General features: G+C 45.0%; 3 protein-coding genes across 7 annotated transcripts; all 3 read left to right on the top strand.

The window, feature by feature from the left end:
* Positions 1 to 9,413: 9,413 nt before the first annotated feature.
* Positions 9,414 to 14,140, top strand: LOC127301739 (uncharacterized). Of its 3 annotated transcripts, none has more exons than XM_051332004.2 (7): positions 9,414 to 9,835; positions 11,449 to 11,543; positions 11,645 to 11,770; positions 12,093 to 12,500; positions 12,591 to 12,806; positions 12,895 to 13,111; positions 13,233 to 14,140. In XM_051332004.2, the coding sequence occupies exons 1-7, from the start codon at positions 9,502 to 9,504 to the stop codon at positions 13,736 to 13,738; spliced, it is 1,902 nt and encodes a 633-aa protein (XP_051187964.1). In that variant the 5' UTR covers positions 9,414 to 9,501; the 3' UTR covers positions 13,739 to 14,140. The 3 variants fall into 3 exon arrangements, with proteins under 3 accessions (XP_051187964.1, XP_051187963.1, XP_051187965.1); XM_051332005.2 differs by adding an exon at positions 10,873 to 11,003 and having other exon boundaries at positions 9,703 to 9,835; positions 12,093 to 12,806; XM_051332003.2 differs by having other exon boundaries at positions 12,093 to 12,806.
* A 525-nt stretch (positions 14,141 to 14,665) lies between these two features.
* On the top strand, positions 14,666 to 18,099 carry LOC127301737 (uncharacterized). Of its 2 annotated transcripts, none has more exons than XM_071823103.1 (2): positions 14,666 to 16,092; positions 17,133 to 18,099. In XM_071823103.1, exons 1-2 carry the CDS (start codon positions 14,748 to 14,750, stop codon positions 17,183 to 17,185), a joined length of 1,398 nt encoding a protein of 465 aa, XP_071679204.1. In that variant the 5' UTR covers positions 14,666 to 14,747; the 3' UTR covers positions 17,186 to 18,099. The 2 variants fall into 2 exon arrangements, with proteins under 2 accessions (XP_071679204.1, XP_051187960.1); XM_051332000.2 differs by having other exon boundaries at positions 14,667 to 16,092; positions 17,751 to 18,099.
* Positions 18,100 to 18,134: 35 nt separating this feature from the next.
* On the top strand, positions 18,135 to 20,241 carry LOC127301738 (heavy metal-associated isoprenylated plant protein 25). Of its 2 annotated transcripts, XM_051332001.2 has the most exons (4): positions 18,135 to 18,256; positions 18,419 to 18,582; positions 19,600 to 19,681; positions 19,788 to 20,241. In XM_051332001.2, the coding sequence occupies exons 2-4, from the start codon at positions 18,454 to 18,456 to the stop codon at positions 19,943 to 19,945; spliced, it is 369 nt and encodes a 122-aa protein (XP_051187961.1). In that variant the 5' UTR covers positions 18,135 to 18,256; positions 18,419 to 18,453; the 3' UTR covers positions 19,946 to 20,241. The 2 variants fall into 2 exon arrangements, with proteins under 2 accessions (XP_051187961.1, XP_071679205.1); XM_071823104.1 differs by lacking the exons at positions 18,135 to 18,256; positions 18,419 to 18,582 and adding an exon at positions 19,075 to 19,492 and having other exon boundaries at positions 19,788 to 20,231.
* The last annotated feature ends 559 nt before the right edge of the window (positions 20,242 to 20,800 follow it).

The raw sequence follows: 20,800 nt of genomic DNA, 5'->3' as shown, positions 1-20,800 counted from the left end.
CCCGTCCTCTGACCCGCTGGATTCCTCGCCTGGAGCGCCGTCTCCTCTGTCGGCTACTGATCCTGCTGCTAGTGCCTCGCCCGTCGAGGCTGGTGCACCACCTGATTCGCCTGTCGCTGCAGCACCTGCTGCTCCCGTCAACTCGACAGTGGCGGACTCGTCTGCTGTTGCTGCCACCGGACCTACGACGCGCGCCCGGTGTGGTACTCGTCAGCCCAAGATTCGCACGGATGGGACTGTCACTTGGAGTGCTATTTTTTCCGCACGTGATGCTTCTAAGGACACTGTTGAACCCTCGGATTATCGTGCAGCGCTTCGTCTACCGCACTGGCGTGCTGCTATGGAGACAGAGTTCTCCGCCTTGCAGCGCAATGGCACATGGAACCTGGTTCCCCCTGTCTCTGGTGTTAATTTGATTGACTCTCGGTGGGTGTTCAAGGTGAAGCTTCATGCAGATGGTTCCATTGAGCGGTATAAAGCTCGCTTAGTGGCCAAAGGGTTCAAGCAGCGCTATGGTCTGGATTATGATGATACATTCAGTCCTGTGGTTAAGCCTGCGACAGTTCGCTTGTTGTTGTCTTTGGCTCTCTCTCACAGATGGCACATTCGTCAGCTGGACATTCAGAATGCTTTTCTTAATGGCTTTCTTGATGAGCAGGTCTATATGCGGCAGCCACCAGGTTTTGTTGATCCTGACAAACCTGATCATTACTGTCACCTTGTCAAGTCCCTCTATGGTCTGAAGCAAGCGCCTCGTGCTTGGCATGCTCGTCTCGGATTCGTTCTTGGCTCATTGGGCTTCTTGCCATCGGTCGCTGATACTTCACTCTTTATACTTCAGCGCCATGATCTTACCATGTATCTGTTGGTCTATGTGGATGATATCATTGTTCTCAGCTCGTCTCCTGGTGCTATTCCTAGGTTGATTGCTCAGTTGAGGTCTGAATTCTCTGTCAAGGATCTTGGTGTGTTACATTATTTTCTGGGCATTGAGGTACAGTCACCGTCACCTGGATGTCTCCTTCTTCGCCAACGCAAGTATGCTCTTGAGCTCTTGGCGCGGGCTGGCATGCTTAAATGCAGTCCTGCTACTACTCCCATGTCATCCTCTGAGCGCTTGTGCAGTGTTGATGGTGATGCTCTTTCGTCTGAGGATGCTACTCGCTATCGCAGTATTGTTGGTGGCCTTCAGTACCTCACTGTGACACGTCCGGATCTGTCCTTTGTTGTCAACAAGGTGTGCCAGTACCTTCATGAGCCTCGTACTCCTCATTGGTCTGCTGTTAAGCGGATACTTCGCTATGTGCGTTACACCATTGATCGTGGTCTACGCTTTGGGCTTCTCCTTCCACATTGTCGCCTTTTTCGATCTTGACTGGGCTGGCAATATGGATGATCGTCGCTCCACGGGGGGATATGCTATCTTCTATGGAGGAAATCTTATTGCCTGGAGTGCTCGCAAGCAGTCTACGGTCTCCAGATCGAGTACGGAGTCTGAGTATAAAGCTCTTGCGGATGCTACAGCGGAGCTTGTCTGGGTTCAGTCGTTGCTACGAGAGCTTGGTCGTCCTCAAGCTCAACCGCCAGTGTTGTGGTGTGATAACATTGGTGCTACATATTTGTCGTTGAACCCAGTCTTCCACGCGCGAACGAAGCACATTGAGGTAGACTTCCATTTTGTTCGTGAACGTGTGGCTCGGAAACAGCTCCAGATTCGATTTATTTCCTCCAAGGATCAAGTTGCAGATATCTTCACCAAGCCTCTTCCCTTGCCGCTGTTTGTACATTGTAGGCACAATCTCAACTTGTCTCAACCGGTTGAGATTGAGGGAGGGTGATAGAATACGTGTTTGTTACGTATTAGGTGTTGTAACGTGTAATCATATGGAGGCCGGCCGGTTTGTGCCGTGCAACTCACCCAAAACCAATCTTCCCTAAACTCTTTCAGGTCCCTCCGAGCGACGGCCCGCAAAGACTCCGGCACGCACGTCCGATGCTGGTGCAAGGGCGTGCCACCTGACCTATACCTGGTCAGGAAGGTGATGGAGATGCCTCGCTTAGTTTCCTGCATGGCATACACGTAAACATTAAATACGAGCCTCGATCGGCTCTCGGGGTTGTCTGTGAATCGGCTCAAGGAGCCGATCCACCCATGATTCGCACGAGGTGTACGAATATATGGTGGTCCTGCTTGATCAAGATAAAGCTAAAACGATCTACGACGATTTGGGGTTTTCACCGCATAATCGGATCATCCTACTCGTGATTGGGCCTCGCGGTCACGCACGGTGATCGTAAGCCGATCCTAGACAAGGCCTAAAAACCAACACGAGGTTGATCCCCGGAACATCCTGTCTAGGGCTAGCAAACTACACCCTACGCGTCGCTGGATCCTCCAACCCTTTGTAAGGCCTAACTATGCAGATATTAAACTAATCCTTGAAGAACAAGGAGCAACCATAACGGATCGGATCTACTAAATAATGATCAAGCGGGGTGCCGCCCCTACACCTAAGATAGGTGTAAGGGCGGCTAGATGTCTAAGGGTTGCACTACGATAGCATATGATACGAAGAACAATGCTAACCCTAACACATCTAAGATAACTACGTTGCTCGCCATCAAAAAGGCTTCAGTACGAGCAACGCATGAACAACGAATAAACTTGTACTGATGCGATCTAGGCAGCATGATGCTTACCCGGAAGAAACCCTCGAGACAAGGGAGTTGGCGATGCGCCTAGATTGATTTGTGGTGAACGTGATTGTTGTTTATTTCATAAAGCCTAGATACATATTTATAGTCCGTAGACTTTCTAACGTGGGAACAATCCCCACCGTGCACGAGACAAACTCTAACTAACCGACACGTATCCTACTATATTACAGATACACGGGCAAACTAGCCCAAACTTTGCATAACAGGCCGATTCACGTATTTCTTCCATGTATATTCTTCAAGTCCATCTTGATCGCGGCCCACCTCTGACTTGGTCAAATTCTGGTGATAACAGGTCGCCAATCATCCCGGAAGCCTTCTGGTGAGCAGACGCATCGATTGAGCCCTTACTCGCTTCCTGTGATGCATCCTAGCTTCATTTAGTCGCTTGGCCGGAGCCCGCCGCCGCAGATGGTGGTCGCCGGCGATGTTCCGGTGGTCGATTCGAGCAATACACCTCACCATCAGACTCAGCGTGTAGAGGGGGTCCGAATAGTACTAGCCGCGCGTCCTGGGGCGCCAGAAACCGGCGGCGCCGCCGCGTGCTGTCTCGCCGACGTTTAACCGCTGGTGAGGTCAAACGCCCGGTCAACATTGCCCAGTCACCGCTCGCGTGGCAATCAACGTGGCATTGGTCCCACTAGTCAGTGTGTACGGTTAGTTTTAGCTCGGTACAGTTAGCATTTACTATTCATTTAAAATACCAGAAAATATCAGAAACTTTGCAAATATCTAAAAAATCCATATTTGCTCAGAAAAATACAAATGAGATATTAAAATGTTCCTAAAAATAAACTCTACCCAATAAAAATATAAAATGAAATTTTTATTTTTAATAAAAATTCAATTATTTAATACTTGTTATTTAAGCCTTCAATTCTAATTCTAAATTCAATTAAAATTCAATAATTAGTAAAAATTTCAAAATTAAATAAAAACCAGTAAATAAATAAAGAAAACATTAAACTTAATTTTCCTTATTTGTTATTTTGTTAAATCATTATCAGAGAGATTTAAACCCTAATTAATAATTACCTTAATTATTAAATTCATTAAAAATAATAAAATGTCAAATCCAATATTATTTTTATTTCAAAATTATTAATAACTTCAACTTGATAATGAAGTTATTAATCCAAGAATTATAGGGTAATTAGGAAACCCTAGTTCCATTAGAAACAAAGTGATAACCTCATCATTTCATGTGTAAACCCAAAACCCTAATTCACTAGAAACCCTAGCTCCACTATTTTATGTGTGAAACCTAAATGGTTTCCAAACCTAAACCCCAAGTAACATGTGATCATGTCACTTCATTAGTTATCATAGATTCAGATCTAGCAACTAAATACTAGTTCAAATCCACATAAAATATGGGAACCCTATCACTACTAATTAGCATCCCATGTGTTCATCTTCATCAGACCTAAATAATCAAGTAGGGCCAACCAAGTGTAAAACCTAGATCCAATTACCAAAGAAATCATCCTTATTGACCCCTAATTAGCATCACACCATTGTGATGAACCTTAATAGCAACCATACCTACTATTTTACATTACAGAACCCTGTTCCACTAAACCCTACTAGTGTGAGATACTTATGAACCATCCTATTTAGGAACCAACCATTCTCTACTCAGAGATCCAATAGCTAATACAAGACAACCTCAAGCTTAATTGTTATACTTCTTATTATTTAAGAAGTATGTTCTTCAAAAGTTATTCTTTTGAAGTAAACAGAAAATCATCAACAACCCTGCTTATAAGAACCTATCAACCCTAGCTAGCTATCACCAACAAGATGAACCAACCCTGATAGCAACCTTGTACAACTAATTGCTTATGCTTAAGTAAAACCATATAAGCCTTAGATGCTGTTGAATCCAGCTCTGTTGGGATCCAACTCATTCTTACCCAGAAACTAGTTTGAAACCATCTTAAACCATAGAAATCCACAACCATAATTATCATACTTGTTCTTCATTAAAGAACATGTTCTTCAAAAGTTATTCTTTTGAAGAATACAACAAGTAATCATTAACCATGCCACCTAGTATTAAAATTGACAGCTGCTCTTTACTTATTATACAACCACTATTCTGGGTGTGCATGATTGTTACTATGCATTTTACCATCTGCTTATGATTCTAAAACAAAACAACCCTGAATAAGAACCTTGTTTGTGAATCACTCTAAAAGTGCAACACACTCTGAACAATCATTACAACTCACTGATCCTAAATCATCGGGGTTAGATCACACTTAGAACGATTGCATCTCATACTTATGCATTATTGCATCCTTGCCAATCTTTCAAACACCGTCCTTACCGGACGATGATGCTATTTCAGAATTTGGAGTTATTGCGTATCGAAGACCTTGTCTGCATAATCTTGCAGTCAAGAAAGGCAAGTTCATCACTTGCTCATGTCATTTGAGTATTTCTATCAAATTACTTGCAAAGTACTATGGTTATCACTATTGCATAAAAACCAAAACCACTATTTTCATAACTATGAATATGACTATGTGGTTGGCAATGGAACCATGGATTGTGTTGATATGGTGGAGGTTCCATTGCAAGGGTTATATCCATCTAGGATTAAACAACAAATGTCGATGATTCTTGTGCCGTAATACCCGTGTTAACCATAAGATCCGGAGTGGGACGGAGTAGTCAAAAGTGTTTCCACCTCTCGTTCATCAACGGACGCGCTTTACCGTAGTACACTTGTAATCCAAGGGGGCAAGCTGGTGAGGCTGGGGAGTCCTAAGTCCCCACGGCATTGTCCGTAGTACACTTGTCGCCCGAAGGAGCAAGATGGTGAGGCTGGGGAGTCCTAAGTCCCCACGGTATTGCGGTCTATGATGGGTTGCAGCTACCGGCGAAGGAGTTTGGTTCGATCCCAGACTGTCGTCGTGGTCGGGGTCCACCCTGAAATATATGGGAATCATGAGACCGGCGAGGACCCAGGGTCGGGGCATGCAACAAAGGGTGGGTGTTCGAGGTAGCGGAGGAACATGATTGGCTAGACCTTATACCGGGCCTCACACCAAAGGAAGTGTGGACGGGGAGTACGCCCGGTTGGCACCAAGGTTAAGATCTCTTATGGGTAAAGCAACACACCTCTGCAGAGTGTAATGAATCGTGACCTGTCACTCCCTGTTCCAGGATATGGAACTGCGAACGCGGCCGGAAAGGAGCTCCATGAAGTTCTAGTAAACCGGTGAAGGCTGACGGACATAGTTCTTCTGAATAAAAGCAACCTTTTGAAGAAATGGTTATGAAAACTTGCATTGGTATTAGACTTTCTGGTCTAGTGCCGTAGCTAGTGCATTAAACACCTCTTTCCTATAATGAACTTGTTGAGTACGCTCGTACTCATCCCACTCTTAAATCCCCTGCTTAGATATGAAGGCATCGAAGGAGGATCTACAGTGCAACTCGAAGGCCAAGGAGTCAACAACTACTTCAAGAGACAGGACCTTGTCGGAGGAGTCAGATACCACATCCAGCAAGAAGAAAACCTAGATTAGCAATAGAAAGGAACTAGCTTCCTAAACCTAGCTCCTATTTAGCTAGAATCTATTCATAGCCCCTATAGCTAATCAAATACTCTACAAATAGAGTTCGTGATAGGACTAGACTACGAGTCGTTCTTCTGGAGTTTATTTGCAGATTTACCTCATTGTAAAGTAGGAGGCTGTGCTGATCTTATGTAACAGAGTCTGTATGTAATTCTATAGACATGCCTTGGACCCGCATATGTTTCTGTTGTACCACTCTGAGCGATATAATACTAGTGGAACAGTATTTCATTGGTGTTATATCAGACTTGCATACTACACCATGCAGTGGTATGCCGGGTCACCACAGTCCAATTCCGAGAATATTTCCTTTGTAGGATTTCTAAAACTAAAAATAGCAGAAAACAGCAACTGGCTCTTCGGCATTTCGTCAATAGGTTAGTGCTGGAAAATGCGTAATAATGATATAAAGTGTGTATAAAACATGTGAGTATCATCATAAAAGTAGCATGGAACATAAGAAATTATAGATACGTTTGAGACGTATCAGCCAGCCGCGCCAAACCCTAACCCTAGGGGGAGGCAACACAAGGGGTGGCTTCCCTAGGTGGCCCACCTCCTCCTCCCCATCATTAAATTCACTAGCCTTTGCCATCTCTCTCTCCCTGTCCCCCTCGAGTTAGGAACGTGCATTCGGGAGACCTCTACACCATACGCACACCGTTATGCTGCTGGGACATCGGCCTGGATCAAATTCTTCCACTGGTTTGTTGGACCGGGGCCCGAAGGACGTCTATACACTGTACGTGCGTAGAACTACGGAGGCACGCCATTTGGAGCACTTCATCGTTTGGACTTCTTCACGACCTTGAGGTCGGCGTCGACGTACAACTTCATCAGCCCCCGCACCTCCAACAAAGCTAGGTTTCGGTTGCGCTGCATTGCGCCAAGCCGCAACCGGAATCCATGAAGACGTGACACATGGAGAGGAGGAGGAGAGATAGAGTAAACAGTTGCCCATGTTTGAACATGTCCAGTTTCGACAAGATGGGTCCGACCATTCCACCCACCATGTAATCCAAAACAATGGACACCACCATTCAGAAACACCTAGAGCGCGTCAATTGAACAACCGGTGTAGCATGTTATACTGTTACTTAATACATGTTGGTTTTCCCGAAAAGTTCGTAAGATGTGTCTTCTTAAAATCCTAGCCTAGTTTTTTTAACAAGAAGGGTCCCGAAGGACCTAGGGCTTCATATTATCAGCGGTGGAGTATATTTTACAGATAAGGGCAAAAAGAAACAAGAAAATTGCACGCCAGCCCTTGCAAATTGCACTGAGGACCTCAAGATAAAAGCAGAAAAAGCAATCAGGTCCAGCTCCTTGTTCACCGCGTCGAAGCTCGCCGGAGTCAACCGCTACGCCGCCGGGGACGAGACCACTTGGTGCGCAGAGGTGGGAGCCAACTCCAACAAGACTGTAGAGCCTCCGAGTCAGCACGAACGCTTGACGGAGGTAGTTGTTGCCAAGAGGACGGCTTGTCGCCGTCACACGAGGGTGGAGGGGCTGCCGTTCGGCCATGGGATACGGCGACATCGGCGCCGTGTAGATCCTCCGAGGGTCCTGCGGGTGGCCAAGATTTATTGCCACCACACAAGGCTGGAGGGGCTGCCTTTCAGCCATGAGATACGACGATAGAGGCGCCGTAGAGATCCTCCGAGTAGAAGGCGATGAAGATCCACCGGACCACCACCAATAGCCGCTGTCGATGATGCAGTCGTCCACCACCTCTCCTTCGCCACCAAGGCCGGCCGAGAGGAGGGGAGAAGCAGCACCACACCGGAGAAGGTGGCTGCGCTTATTGAAGAAGGGGCTCACCGTTAGAGGATACGCCGGCTCCTTCCTCCATGGAAGCTTACCGGAGCACTCTGCAGATGACTGATCTGCGCCGCGCAAATGCAGCAGAGCAGCCGAAGACCCCCACCACCCAGCAAATCAATTGTATTTTTCTATGTCTCCCTCCTCCTCCTCGCCTCCACGGCCGGCCAGAAAGAAAAGAGACAGAAAGACAGCAACAGAGATTGCTGGACGGCGACCCTTGACCTTATTGACGGAGATAATTGCGCCGTCGACGGAAATCAGCAGCTCCTCCCATCTGAGCTCGCCGAAGAAGATCCACCACCGGTTGCACCAGATCTGGTCAACTGAGATCTGTGCCCGCCTCCAAACTCTGGCACAACGGCCAAACCTATAGCTATATACACTACACGGGCTGGCACGGAGCCTCAGCCACTCTCCGACGGCAGCGCCGCCGGAGAGGGCCTTGGTCCGGCCAGAAGCGGCGGAGAACCCGCTCAGGTAGTGTAGCTAAGCGAGAGAGGGGGAGGGGGGAAATGCGGTGGCTAATTGCATTCTTCTCTAGTCAGAGGAATGAGAATAGCGGGGTGTACCCAATGGTGATTTTACGAAGCCTACTATTAATACAAAAGTTAGTAAATCTGGTATCCTAGAAAATATACGTACTAAAACTTGTATTCTTAAAATCAGTAGTTAATATTACCACCAAGAATGAAATTATATAAAATATTATCTAAACCATGTAAACTCATATCTTAAAATCGATAGTTTATCTCATCTATCCAAACAAGCACAAAGGATCAAATTATGTACAACACTGATCAAATCATCTTGTGACGTGGATGTCTCGATGACATGTACACAGGCCCTAGGATCTCCACCATTTACATTTATGCAACCAAAACCATGTGAAAAGAGTACAAAATGGTCCGATAAACCCAATTTGATAGGCGAGAGTCTTATAAGGAAAGCACGTACGAACAAAATTATGTGTAAAATGAAAACAATACCTAAAATTCCGCAATCAAAGAGGTTCTAGTTTGTTTTGAATTTGTAGATGGGCAAGCAGATTTGGTACTATCCTCAATCAAATTTGCTCCGTATTTAACTTTCAAATTGCACGGCTAATATATTAAGTTAAGAGAAATTAAAGCCCCTTTCCGCAAAACACCCAGATCCAGTGCGGGCGGCAGCGCCTCTCCCTCCATTAAAAAAACTTACGCAGAAGTGCCCCTAGCAGTTTTGTTATTTACGTCCACGCCCTCAGAGAAGAATACACATATCCATTCTCCCTCGCCCCTCCTCTATCCTCTCCCACCAGATCTGAGGCCGGCTACACGCGACGCCCACCACACGACTCGAGAGCCTCATCTAGGGTTAGGGTTTCCCCGCCATGGACGACGCGGCGGCGGCGAGGAGGTGGGTGCAGTGGGAGGAGGTCGTGGTATCCAACGACCGGGGCCGGCGCCTGGTGCACTACTACCTCCGCGGCGAGCCCGGCGCCGGCGGCGGGGAGGAGAGGGAGCTGGCGGTGGTGGGGCGGGAGCGGAGCCCGCGCCACATGTCGTACGCGGTGCAGGGCCGTTTCCTGCGCTCGCTGGCCGCCGCGGGCGACGGGTCGGCCGCGCCATCGCCGTCCCGGTCCCCTGCCGCGGCGGCGGAGGGCGCCCCGAGGAAGTGGCGGTCCAGGCGGGAGGTCGTCGATTGGCTCTCCTCTCTCGTTTCCGGTAAGATTCGCGCGCCTGCGTGGTTTCCGTGGGTGTTTTGGGCGGTGGATTTAGGCGGATTTCGTCCGGTGCCTCAGCAATCTTCTGATTTTTCGGTGTTCTTCTACCGATTTGGACGGGGATAACTGCCTGTACCATCGCGGTTTCTGTACGTGCGCTGATTTGATCGGATTTCGGGGTACAAAATTCCGTCTTGACGTTTCTGCTTTGCTTCACCGTCGGTGGTTCCGATGGGCATTTCCCGTGTTTTTTCGGTTACATCTGGTATTATTTTGCTCTGCTACACCTATCCGTGGATTCATGCCATTTCGTCATGCGTAGGTAGCCTGTCGGTTCCCGTTCCAGACGGTTTTCCCTCAAAACTGCAGTTCTTATTGCCTTGTCTCGCTTGTTTTAGGAGCGGTCTGTTTTATCGACCGGTCATTTCGTCTGTAGCTCTGGATGCCCTGCTTATGCGTCAGCATGGAGCCGACCTGTTGTTCACTTCTTTCTATTTCAGTGTCTAGGGTTACAGGTTTATGTCCCCCCACGTTGTAGTTCGTGTTACGCCCACTTAGCCTGATTTGAGGTTGAAAAGTATGCGACTTTTCTCGTGTTTTTGGCTGTCGCCTCTTTTCCATACGCATTAGTCATCCGAGAATAGAAGGCTTACTATTTTTATACAAACAGAATCTCTGCCTTCTGTTTCGTTTTTGTTAGTGCCTTTGCTCCGCTTGATTCTCGTATAGTTCTATCTGGAATAGGATGATGAATTGTCGGATTTGTCTAGTCTGGTATTATCTTTCATGTCCTGCAAGCACCTCTTTTGGACCTTCATGCTGGATTCAGCTTCCCCCGTGTGCGCCTTTTTACCTCTTATAGGAACACTATCGTTATCATACTAGCTTTGGAATTCTTCTATTTGGTTAGCCGTATATTTTTTCCAGAGTTTCTTGCTATTTCTGCGCTGGTTTACGCTTAATTCTAAAAAAGCCGCTATACATAAATTTTATAAAGTTTGGTTACATGCAAAACTCACGGCTTCTCCTTTTCCATAGGATTATGGAGAATAATACAGGTGTTAGCCATTGGAAGCCGCTGCTGGTTTCCTTTTTGGGTCAATCGTGTAAGGTTGCATTTGGAAATGTAGAGAAAAAAGAAGCAGCACCACGAATCGAAACTCAATCAGGTGCTATTTTGATCTTTCCTCCTCATGGTATCCCTTAGACTCCGTGGAGTCGGTCCATGAATAATGTATGGTATCTGCGATATACCAGATAGTTGCGGGACAAATCCTAGTTGGTTCCAGCAATGAGTTTTTCTGGAAACATTACCCACCGGCTGATAACCTACAGATTATGAAGACGTGAAAGAACATGCCTTATGACAATTACCGTTTTAGTGTAGTATACCTTAAACGAATAGTTACCCCAAAGTAAGTTTTGTTCCTAATTTTCTTTGTCGAGTGCTTTCTCCTTGTATTTTGCTGTGTATGTTCTGTCTAGATCTTGCTTGCTTCACCTTTTTTGTTTTCTTGGATGTATTGCTTTCATTTGGATCTCAGCTTGTTCTCCATGTTCTTGTTACAATTTTACCTTTTGGGTGTACTTCTTAACATGAATGATATGTTGCAGGTTGTAATGATGGGACTTACTCAATGGCTAATAGGTTCCATGGAAATTCGTATGATGACGTTGGTGTTGACTTTGTTGATGTTGCTGCCTCAATGGTTAGGAGTCATTTCCACTACCTCTTTCCTTTCTTCTCCATCAATTAATATCTGTGTTAATACATATTTTCTAATCCATATTCCTCCATGTGTATACTCAGGATGTTTCTACTACTCCATTAGTCGGGAACAGCTCGAAAGACTTAACATGGTTAGGTCCTGCATGGCACTGCCAAAAAAAATGGAAACACTACAGATCCTTCTGCCGTAGGGGAATTACTATTTCGGTATGTTTTTCATAGACTTTTGCTTGTCAATATGTTGCACTAAACCATGTGTGTTATCAAGTAATGGAGATTAAATGCTTGGTTGAACAAAATTCATCTGAACAGTGAAAACAAGTTTATCATTGTAGGTGGAGGCTGACCTGAAAATACAATAGAAAATGTTATCATAATTTCATCACTCACGAAATTAAGCTAGACTATAGGGAGAAAACCTATGTCCTTATGCTGTTAGTTTTCTTTGCATTCTGAATGTTAATTTTTGTTATTAGCAGTTGAATTTTGTTTGTTTTAAACCTCTGTTGATACAAGTCTATCTTTATAGGTGCATAATTTTGTCTACATCATGAGCGAAGAGAAGAAGCGACTCATTGCCTATGTGGAGGATCTGTATGAGGACTCAAATGCACTCAATATGGTCATTGTACGATGGTTTGACAAAGTTGATGAGGTTGGTGTTGAATTGCCCCCAAATGTTGATGACAGAGAGATTTTCTTTTCTCATGGTCTTCAAGATCTCAATGTTGAATGCATCGATGGATTGGCTGCAGTCCTTAGCGCTCAGCACTTCGAGAAGTTCCAGAGTGGCATGAAACACAGCTATTGGCAGCCTTACCTTTGCCGCCGTCAGATCAATAATGATGATGTCAAACCTTTTGACATCACGCAGTTGCAAGGGTATTGGAGTCAGGAATTGCTTAAGGCCATGTTTAATGCAGGTTCTTCTTTAAAGGTACGATTTAAGGTAACTAAAGGGGGGCCTAGTTCTGATGGAGCGCAGAAGAGGAAATCTGATGCGTTCAATGATGACAATTATCAACAGAGGCGTCTTCCTTCTGGTGGGTTCCTTTCGGATTCTGTAGATTTGGACCATAGCCTTCAAAAACAGCTAAATCCTGGTTGCCATGCTGAAATCCTGTCACAGGACAGTGGCATAAGGGGCTGTTGGTTTAGATGCTCAATCTTAAAGAGGCATAGAGATAAGATCAAGGTGCGATACCAAGATCTTCAGAATGCTGATGATACAGGAAATCTGGAGGTATATTTAGTGTAGCTGTACATAATCAGTCACTTCTTTTTCACCTTCATACTGTTGAGATTAATTTTGATTTCATTCTGTTGTCCAGGAGTGGGTTTTACTGACAAGGATCGCTAATCCTGATCAGTTGGGTATTCGCATCTCTGGAAGACCAATGGTTCGGCCACACCATGTGATGCAAGATAGCAAGGACCCATGCTCCATTGATATTGGTGCCCTTGTTGACGCATGGTGGAATAGTGGCTGGTGGGAGGGTATTGTATTGCAGTGTGGAAATGATGGACGTCTTCAAGTTTATTTTCCAGGTAATTACAATTAAGCTGCTACTATTAGTTGTGATTATCAAGTTCTAGTACCCCTGTATGAATATTTGAACTCACTGTGGAGTGTGGACCCTAACTTCAGTTCGTATGTTGTTTACCACAGGAGAAAAGCGGGTAGCCTATTTTGGTATATGTGATTTGAGGCAATCACTTGAGTGGGTCGGTGACAGATGGATTCCTTTGAAGGAACGAAAAGACATCTTGAGCCACTTGCCTCCTACTCCAGAATGTGAAGATGGAGCCTTTAGCAAACTAGTCGGCCAAAAGGATAGTCCTTCTACAGTACCAGAATCTGGCGAGAGGTGCGATGAGAAATCTTTGGGCAACAAGATCTCTCGGTGTCAGAAGCGTGTTCTGGCCGATCTCACGAATGATCTGAAGCTTGATAACCTGAAGTGGATGGCAAGAAAGCGGAGCAGAAGATGCAGCTCGAAAAGGCAGTCAGGCACTAGCAGCGGTAGCAGCAGCCAGGGAGATATGGAGGAGTCTAGTCCCTGTGGAATTAATTCAGTGCCTGATGAAGAAGTTTGCAAGAGCAATGGAGAGCCAATTTTCATCGGTTTGCCAGTTTCCAGCTTGGTGATTTCCAGGAGGATGATAGAGCACTAGCTGACTGACTTGCTCTTCCAGATTTCAACAGCCTCGGCGAGATGTGAGTTTTGCTGCATCCCCGTGTTATTTTGTCCTGGGATCTGGATCATAGAAATTTTGAAAGCTCATCCGCGCTGACATGTCTCTTTGGTGTCATCATGGCAAGTATACAGTTGTATTTACAACTAATTTATAGAGTTTTGGTTTTCCTTTTGTAGCCACAGTCTTGGTAGGATACAGTAGGAGTTAATTTTGTAGGGGGGAAATATGGCTTGAGTTGTAATCCCAGTTTGGCAGTTTCCAAAGTCCTTTTTGTTGGCATTGCAGTGATCTAAATTTATTCATAATTGTTATAGATGCTGGGCTTATCGAACAATTGATGTTATACTATAACAGAAATGAGATGAAAATACTTCCATTTCATTTTCTTTTGCTACAGAAGCGCTTCTGTAATGTGTTCGAGCTGTATTGAGACCTAGCTTATTCAAACAAAGCACATATGTAACACTACTCACTAGTGCCAATTTCGTTGCCAAAAACGTCTACGGTTCGATAATTTTGTTAGTGTTTAGTAAAAATAAAAGGTTAATCAACTTATTAAAACGGGAGTGGTGTTTTGGCTCATAGAGCGTATGCTCCTTTTGTTTGAATGCATCTTAGATATATTTTAAAATATTAAAATTAAAATACAAAATTTGCACGTGCTATGTGTGCACAACTTATCAGATCTCTAAAGATGAGATTTTTCGCATGATAAATTTTTCTCTTTTTTTAATACAGTAGATTACGAAAAACATCCCTTTTCGCAAAACTTGACAACTGTATATATATTATGAAGATGTGCATGTATAATTTTTTGTCAAATTTTTTTTGACACTTAGAAATATGTTTTTCTGGTATGAGGAGCATATACTCAGGCAGGAACCGAATTAAAATTTCTTATTAAAACCAAATAAATACAGGGCAGCTTGAAGTAACCAACCAAGATATACTCCAGTCGAGTAGTGAAACCCCACTCTGGCTGTAGATGCGGTCGTCGGGAGCAAGCGGCAACACCAGCACCACACTCGGCCACTCCACTCCCTTGTTGCCTCAAATCCAGCCGATGGAGGAGGGCGCCGGAATGCCGCCACGCCGCAGCGCAAGCCTCCATCCCCAAATCCAGCTGAGTGAGCAGGGAGCCGGCGTGACCTGCCGCCGCAGCCCGTGCATCCACCCCCAGATCCAGGCGAGTGAGGAGGGCGCCGGAGTGAGCCGCCCACGCAGCGGCGGCACGTCGTCCGTGGCGCCTGAATCCCCGACGTTCGACGACGATATGCTCCGGGAGATCCTCATCCGTCTCCCGCCTCAGCCGTCCTCCCTGCCCCGCGCCTCCGCCGTCTGCAGGCGCTGGCGGGGCCTCGTCGCCGACCCCAAGTTCCTCTGCAGCTTCCGCGCCCGCCACCGGAAGTCGCCCCTCCTCGGCTTCTTCGACAAACGAGGCTCCAGGATCGTCTTCACCCCCATCCTTGACCCTCCGGACCGCGTCCCTCCCGCGCGTCTCTCCCTTGGACGCTGCAGCAGCACCGACGATTACGACGTGCTCAATTGCCGCCACGGCCTCGTCCTCGTCAAGAACAGGTCGCGGACGGAGGTCGTGGTGTGCGACCCCGTCACCGGCGAGCAGCGCCGCCTGGCCGTTCCGCCGGAGTTCAAGACGGTCTTTTTCAACGGGGCAGTGCTCTGCACCGCCGCCGGCCAGGGCCACGTTCACGGCGGCTGCCACTCCGGCCCCTTCAAGGTGGTCTTGATGAGCATGTACAGAGACGTCAATCGACCCACCGTCCGTGTTTACTCCTCGGAGACTGGCTGGTGGGGCAATCTCATTTCTACACAGGCTTCGTATCAGCTTGGTGGCGATGCCGATAATCCCGCGGTCCTCCTTGGTCATGCACTTTACTGGTTGTCGAGGAGAGATGGAATAGTTGAGTTTGATCTGGATGGACAGAGCCTAGCTGTGATCACAGGGCCTCCTGTTACAAATAATATCCTCGGTCAAAACCATTCGATCATCCTGGCTGAGGATGGCGCCCTTGGCTTCGTTGTATTGTCTTTTCCTTGCTTCCATATGTGGCGGAGGAATATTAATGGTCACGGTGTTGCCACATGGGTGCCGTGGAGGACCATTGAAATGCATACAATTCTCGGCCTCCCTTCTCAGCTTGATGCAGGGTGGAAATGGCTGATGGGGTATGATCAGGATAATGATGTTGTATTTTTGCTTGTGGGCTACAGTGTTTACATGGTTCAACTTAAGTCGATGCAGCCCAGGAAACTTTACGAAACCAAGTATATCACTCAATGTCATCCTTTTACGAGTTTCTATACACAAGGTGAAAATGTCTCATCCTTAGTCCTTATATTGTAGGAGTAACCTATTCTGTTCATATTTTGTACATGATTGCTCAGCAACCTTCATTGTGATTCTTAACAACTTTAACTTACCAATTTCCCCTTTGCTAGGTAGACCAACTTATAGCCATATTCAATATATATTTTTGTTACAGATAGCTGCCTTCACTCTTTTTAGATACCAATGAAATTTCAAATTGTAAATCACTTGGCATGCTTGGAACCTTAAAGCTGGTTATAAATTTTATCCAGTGTGTTTATCTCATCTTGTTATCAATCTTAACCGCATAATAACTTCTGTTGAAATCCATACTTTCTGAAAAATTCTGTTTCTTGTCACTTGTTATTGAACACGCCTGCAAGTGACTAGTACATTTTTAGCACATACAAAAAAATTGCAGTTCATGTCTCTAACTAGGCTCTATTTCTTTCAAACTTAATATCCGGACACTTTTTTTTGCTATAGTTTATTAGTTTGAGCATGTTTTAAATTTATCTGCTCGACATGAGTTTACATGAGAAAAGTTGTAGACAGTATCTTTTATCTGCTGAAGTATTCATTACGAGGTTGCTATTTATATTGTTTTTTGCTATAGTTTATTAGTTTGAGCAGGTTTTAATTTTGTCTGCTCGACATGATGAGGCACGAGTTAACATGAGAAAAGTTCTAGACAATATCTGCTAAATTATTCATTATGAGCTTGCTATCTATACTCTTTTCAGGAATATGCTTTGCATGTTACAACATATCTGAGATTTGTTTTCAGTATTATTAGTATCCAAAGTTATTTACTCACTCCAATCCATATTTAGTGTCGCTGATTAGCAATTTTTTACTAAATCAGCGACACTTAATATGGATCGGAGGCTTATAAAACATATATGAGAAATGAGTTATTTTGCTCAAGTTATTGTCAGCTCATCTATGTAACTGACTAATTGTTGCGCTCTCTTATCCACTGTTATTAATTTCCTGACCATATGCTTAACTGTTATTAATTTCCTAACCATATGCTTCTAGGGACAACCATTAATGGTGGATCTAATAGAGCTGTACATAGGATGCTTGCCTAGTTTTATGGGCTAATGTTCTGAATGGTTCAGCTGTAAGATCATCTTTATATAGTTTGTGAATTTTAGACTCTTCTATTATTTTTTGTATGGAAAATATCCAGTTGCCAATGTGGGAGCTTGGACCCACAAATTGCTGTCCATTTGGCTATAGCCTATAGGGATTCACACATGTGAATAGCACAGAACAATTAAAATGATGGTGATGCCAAGGCAAAATGACTACTTCCTGGATCGTAAATGATATCCAGAACAGATGTTGAATATAGTGTCGATGTTAAAATTACCTGTGTGCCTGTCTGGTGGTCCCTAGAGTTCTCCCTAGTTGTTTGAGAATCGATAAGCAGACTGCAATATAGATCATTTGCTTATTGCCAACATTAATCACAACAATCAGCTGTGCACCTCAACAGATCAGTGTCAAAAATATTCCAGTAGATGTGGTGACAGATCTCTTCTTAATGTTTCGGAGTTGATCATTAGTTTGTACGCACGTCTTGTTCATATACTGTGTTGTGCATGTATCTGTATCAGGTTACTAATTTTCTATTGACGACTTCTTTTCCAGGTGAAGTAAGAGCTGCTGCGGTTGTCGGTTGTCATTGAGTTGGTAGTGGCGCATCAATTTGGGTCCACCATGTTTTGTGTTTATATGTTATCAGAGAAAAACTTACTGAGTGTGTCCCTTAGTCTAGCTAAGTTTCTAATGTGAAAGGATGCTTTTGAATACCTAACACAGGGAGTTTCAGCTTCTCCAAGTATCATCTCAAGTGGACACCGCCTTGTATGATTGTGCTTGCTAGGTCTTCTCTTCAGCAAGGAGAGTTTCTACCCCAAGCACCACCTTGACTTGTATTTTTTGTGTATCCTTCTCTCTTATCTGTGGTCTGGAATGCAAGTTATCGCTCCTTTTCTCATTGAGCTTAGTAGCAGGAAATAAAGGTTTCTCTGAAATAGCTACTGCTGTGCAGGATATTACACCAGAGATGGCCAGAACAAAGTGAAGCTGATGTAGTTGTTTTATAAAGTGGCTAGCTTGGTTGGAAACTTACACATGGAAACAAACTCTAACTTGTATGCACGGTTTCTGTCTACAAATCATTCGATGTTATTCCAGTGTTTACACTGACTGAAGTTGTGTTGGCAGAGCACTAAAACAAGTGCTTATCTGCTTTTTTTTTGCGATGAAGCTCCTCTAAAAGTAGCAATCACTGAAAATCAACTGGTCGTTTGTAGGTTCCATTGCCATTTTCTTGAAGCACAGACTCACAATGCCTCGTGAACAAAATTGTCATGCTTCTTCAGGTTGGGTACCACAGATAGATATACCATCAGGAGCTAGAGTTCTGTCAAACGGACAAACATCAGCAGAAGAACAAATTGCAGCTTTGCATCGTGAGGTTCGTTGATTTTGGATTCAAATTTATTCATTATTTTGAAACAAGGCAAAAGACTCATTTTCATCGATAAAGGAGGTTTAGAATCCAAAATCAAGGCAAAGCCATGACCCAAAAATAAACCCTAATCTTGCGTCATTACATTACACAACGCTTTGTCTCCGACAATCGACCACATATTCACTATGTCCTCTAATCCTGCAATCATCATTGCTGCTGTTGACGAGTGGATTTAGAAAAAACATGCGCATTTCTTTCTTTTCAAACTTCCCATGAGACGAGCATGGCAAGGAAAGCTATATATCCTTTCTTGATTGTCCTCTTTTAAGCACAAAGACGTGCCACCAATTGTGTACGGTTTGGGCTGTATGCCATCCACCCGGATCAATATCATGGATTTAGACCAAGCCCTAGTGCTCGCCGTATTGCATTTTCAAGATTCCGGGCGCCTGATCTTTCCGTGTCCACTATCCCATCTCATGTGGACGAGGGCAGATAACGAGGATTCAGCACCAGGAAAGGCAACCACATCTCTAGGTAGTAGGAAGGAAATGGACAACTAATCCGTGCAAGCCAGCCCTGCGTGCGTCGCTGGACCAGGATCTGATTCCAATCACCAGCAAGACAAGGACACAGCTGGGTGCCCGTCCGTTTCCGTCCACGACGAAACGAACAACCCCCGAAGAAAGCAAAATGCCAAGCAATACAACAACCGTCTGGATCCTCTTAACCCCAGCCCCAGCTCCATGCCACCATATATACCCCCCCTCGATCGCAAGGTTCTTTCCTTTTCACACCCCCCTTTGTTTGTTCTTTACGCCGTGCAACACATTCCACTTTCTTCTCCAACGAGGCGGAAGCCCGCCATCGCCGCCGCGGCTGTCCAGGGGAGGGGAGACTCATGAGCGACAAGGTGAGGACAGGGCGATGGTCCACGGTCATGGGCTTTGCTCCAAAGATATACTAGTACGTTAGTAGGAGTAACTGATGGCAAGTGTGTCCTGTGATGCGATTTCGCAGTTCTACTGCATGACGATGCGGATGAACATCGACTGCAGCGGGTGTTACCAGAAGATCCGGAGAGCTCTTCTCGAGATGCATGGTAAAAACAAAACAAAAAACCCGAAAACCTTTAACCCTCAGTCATTTCTTCGGTTTTAACAGTGATGGGTCCTAACTTGTGTGTGTGTGAACTGTTTACTGACAAGATATCGAGAGTCACCTGATCGAGCGGAAGCAGCAGAAGGTGAGCGTCTCCGGCGCCTTCGTGCCGCAGGACGTGGCGATCAAGCTCCGCAGGAGGACCAACCGCCGCGTTGAGATACTCGAGCTCAAGGAGGTCGACGCCGCCCCCTCGGGCCCCTGAGGGCTCAAGAGAACGAGCAGGAGCTATCTGCCAGTCCCATGCTATCTGAAGCTGCTGAAGATGAACCACTGAAGAAACGAGCAGACGAACAATGCAAAGCGTGAACATTGACGTCTACAGCATAGCAATAGTCAGCTTCATAGGTACTGTATATAATTATACATGGATATGATGATAGGCTAATGTTGCAACCGAGTTCTTTTATTATTACGAGAGATGACATTATGCAAATGAGAAGCCGCAGTCCTGTACGGCTGTACGCGGAGTTGCACAACTAGTTCCGTTGAAACAAAATATGCACGGTTAGTTGATATTAGCGCAGTACACACGTGCTGCTAAGAAACAACGATTTTCAGAGCATCAACTCCCCTTACACCCCTCTCATTCCAAAGATAGATAATCCAAGAAGTGCAAATGCTTTCAAGCCAATCTCCTTGCTTAAATGCGGAATCAAGATTATCACAAAACTTCTGGCCAGTAGACATCAAAAGATAATACTGAAGATTAATCGTACCAATCAATATGGGTTTTAAAAGAGTAAGTACATTCATGATAGTGTAGCTTGGCATTTGAATATCTTTATCAATGTCAACACTCAAAGAAGGAAGTTGTGCTAACATTGGATTTTGAGAAGACCTTTGATATAATTGAACACAACACAATCAACGAAATCCTGAAAATGAAGGGTTTTGGTCCAAAATGGTAATATTAGATGGATTTAATTTCCACGTCTGGGACTTCTTGAGTGATGCTCAATGGTGTACCGGATAAACAAATTTTCTGTAAGAGAGGAGTTAGACAAGGCGACCCGTTATCCCCACTTATTTTTTGTTTTGGCTGCAGATCTTCTTCAAT

Source organism: Lolium perenne, chromosome 7 (assembly GCF_019359855.2).
Source record: "Lolium perenne isolate Kyuss_39 chromosome 7, Kyuss_2.0, whole genome shotgun sequence".
Classification (NCBI taxonomy): Eukaryota; Viridiplantae; Streptophyta; class Magnoliopsida; order Poales; family Poaceae; genus Lolium; species Lolium perenne.
Note: the sequence above shows the minus strand (reverse complement) of the source record. Positions and strands in the feature narration are given on the sequence as shown.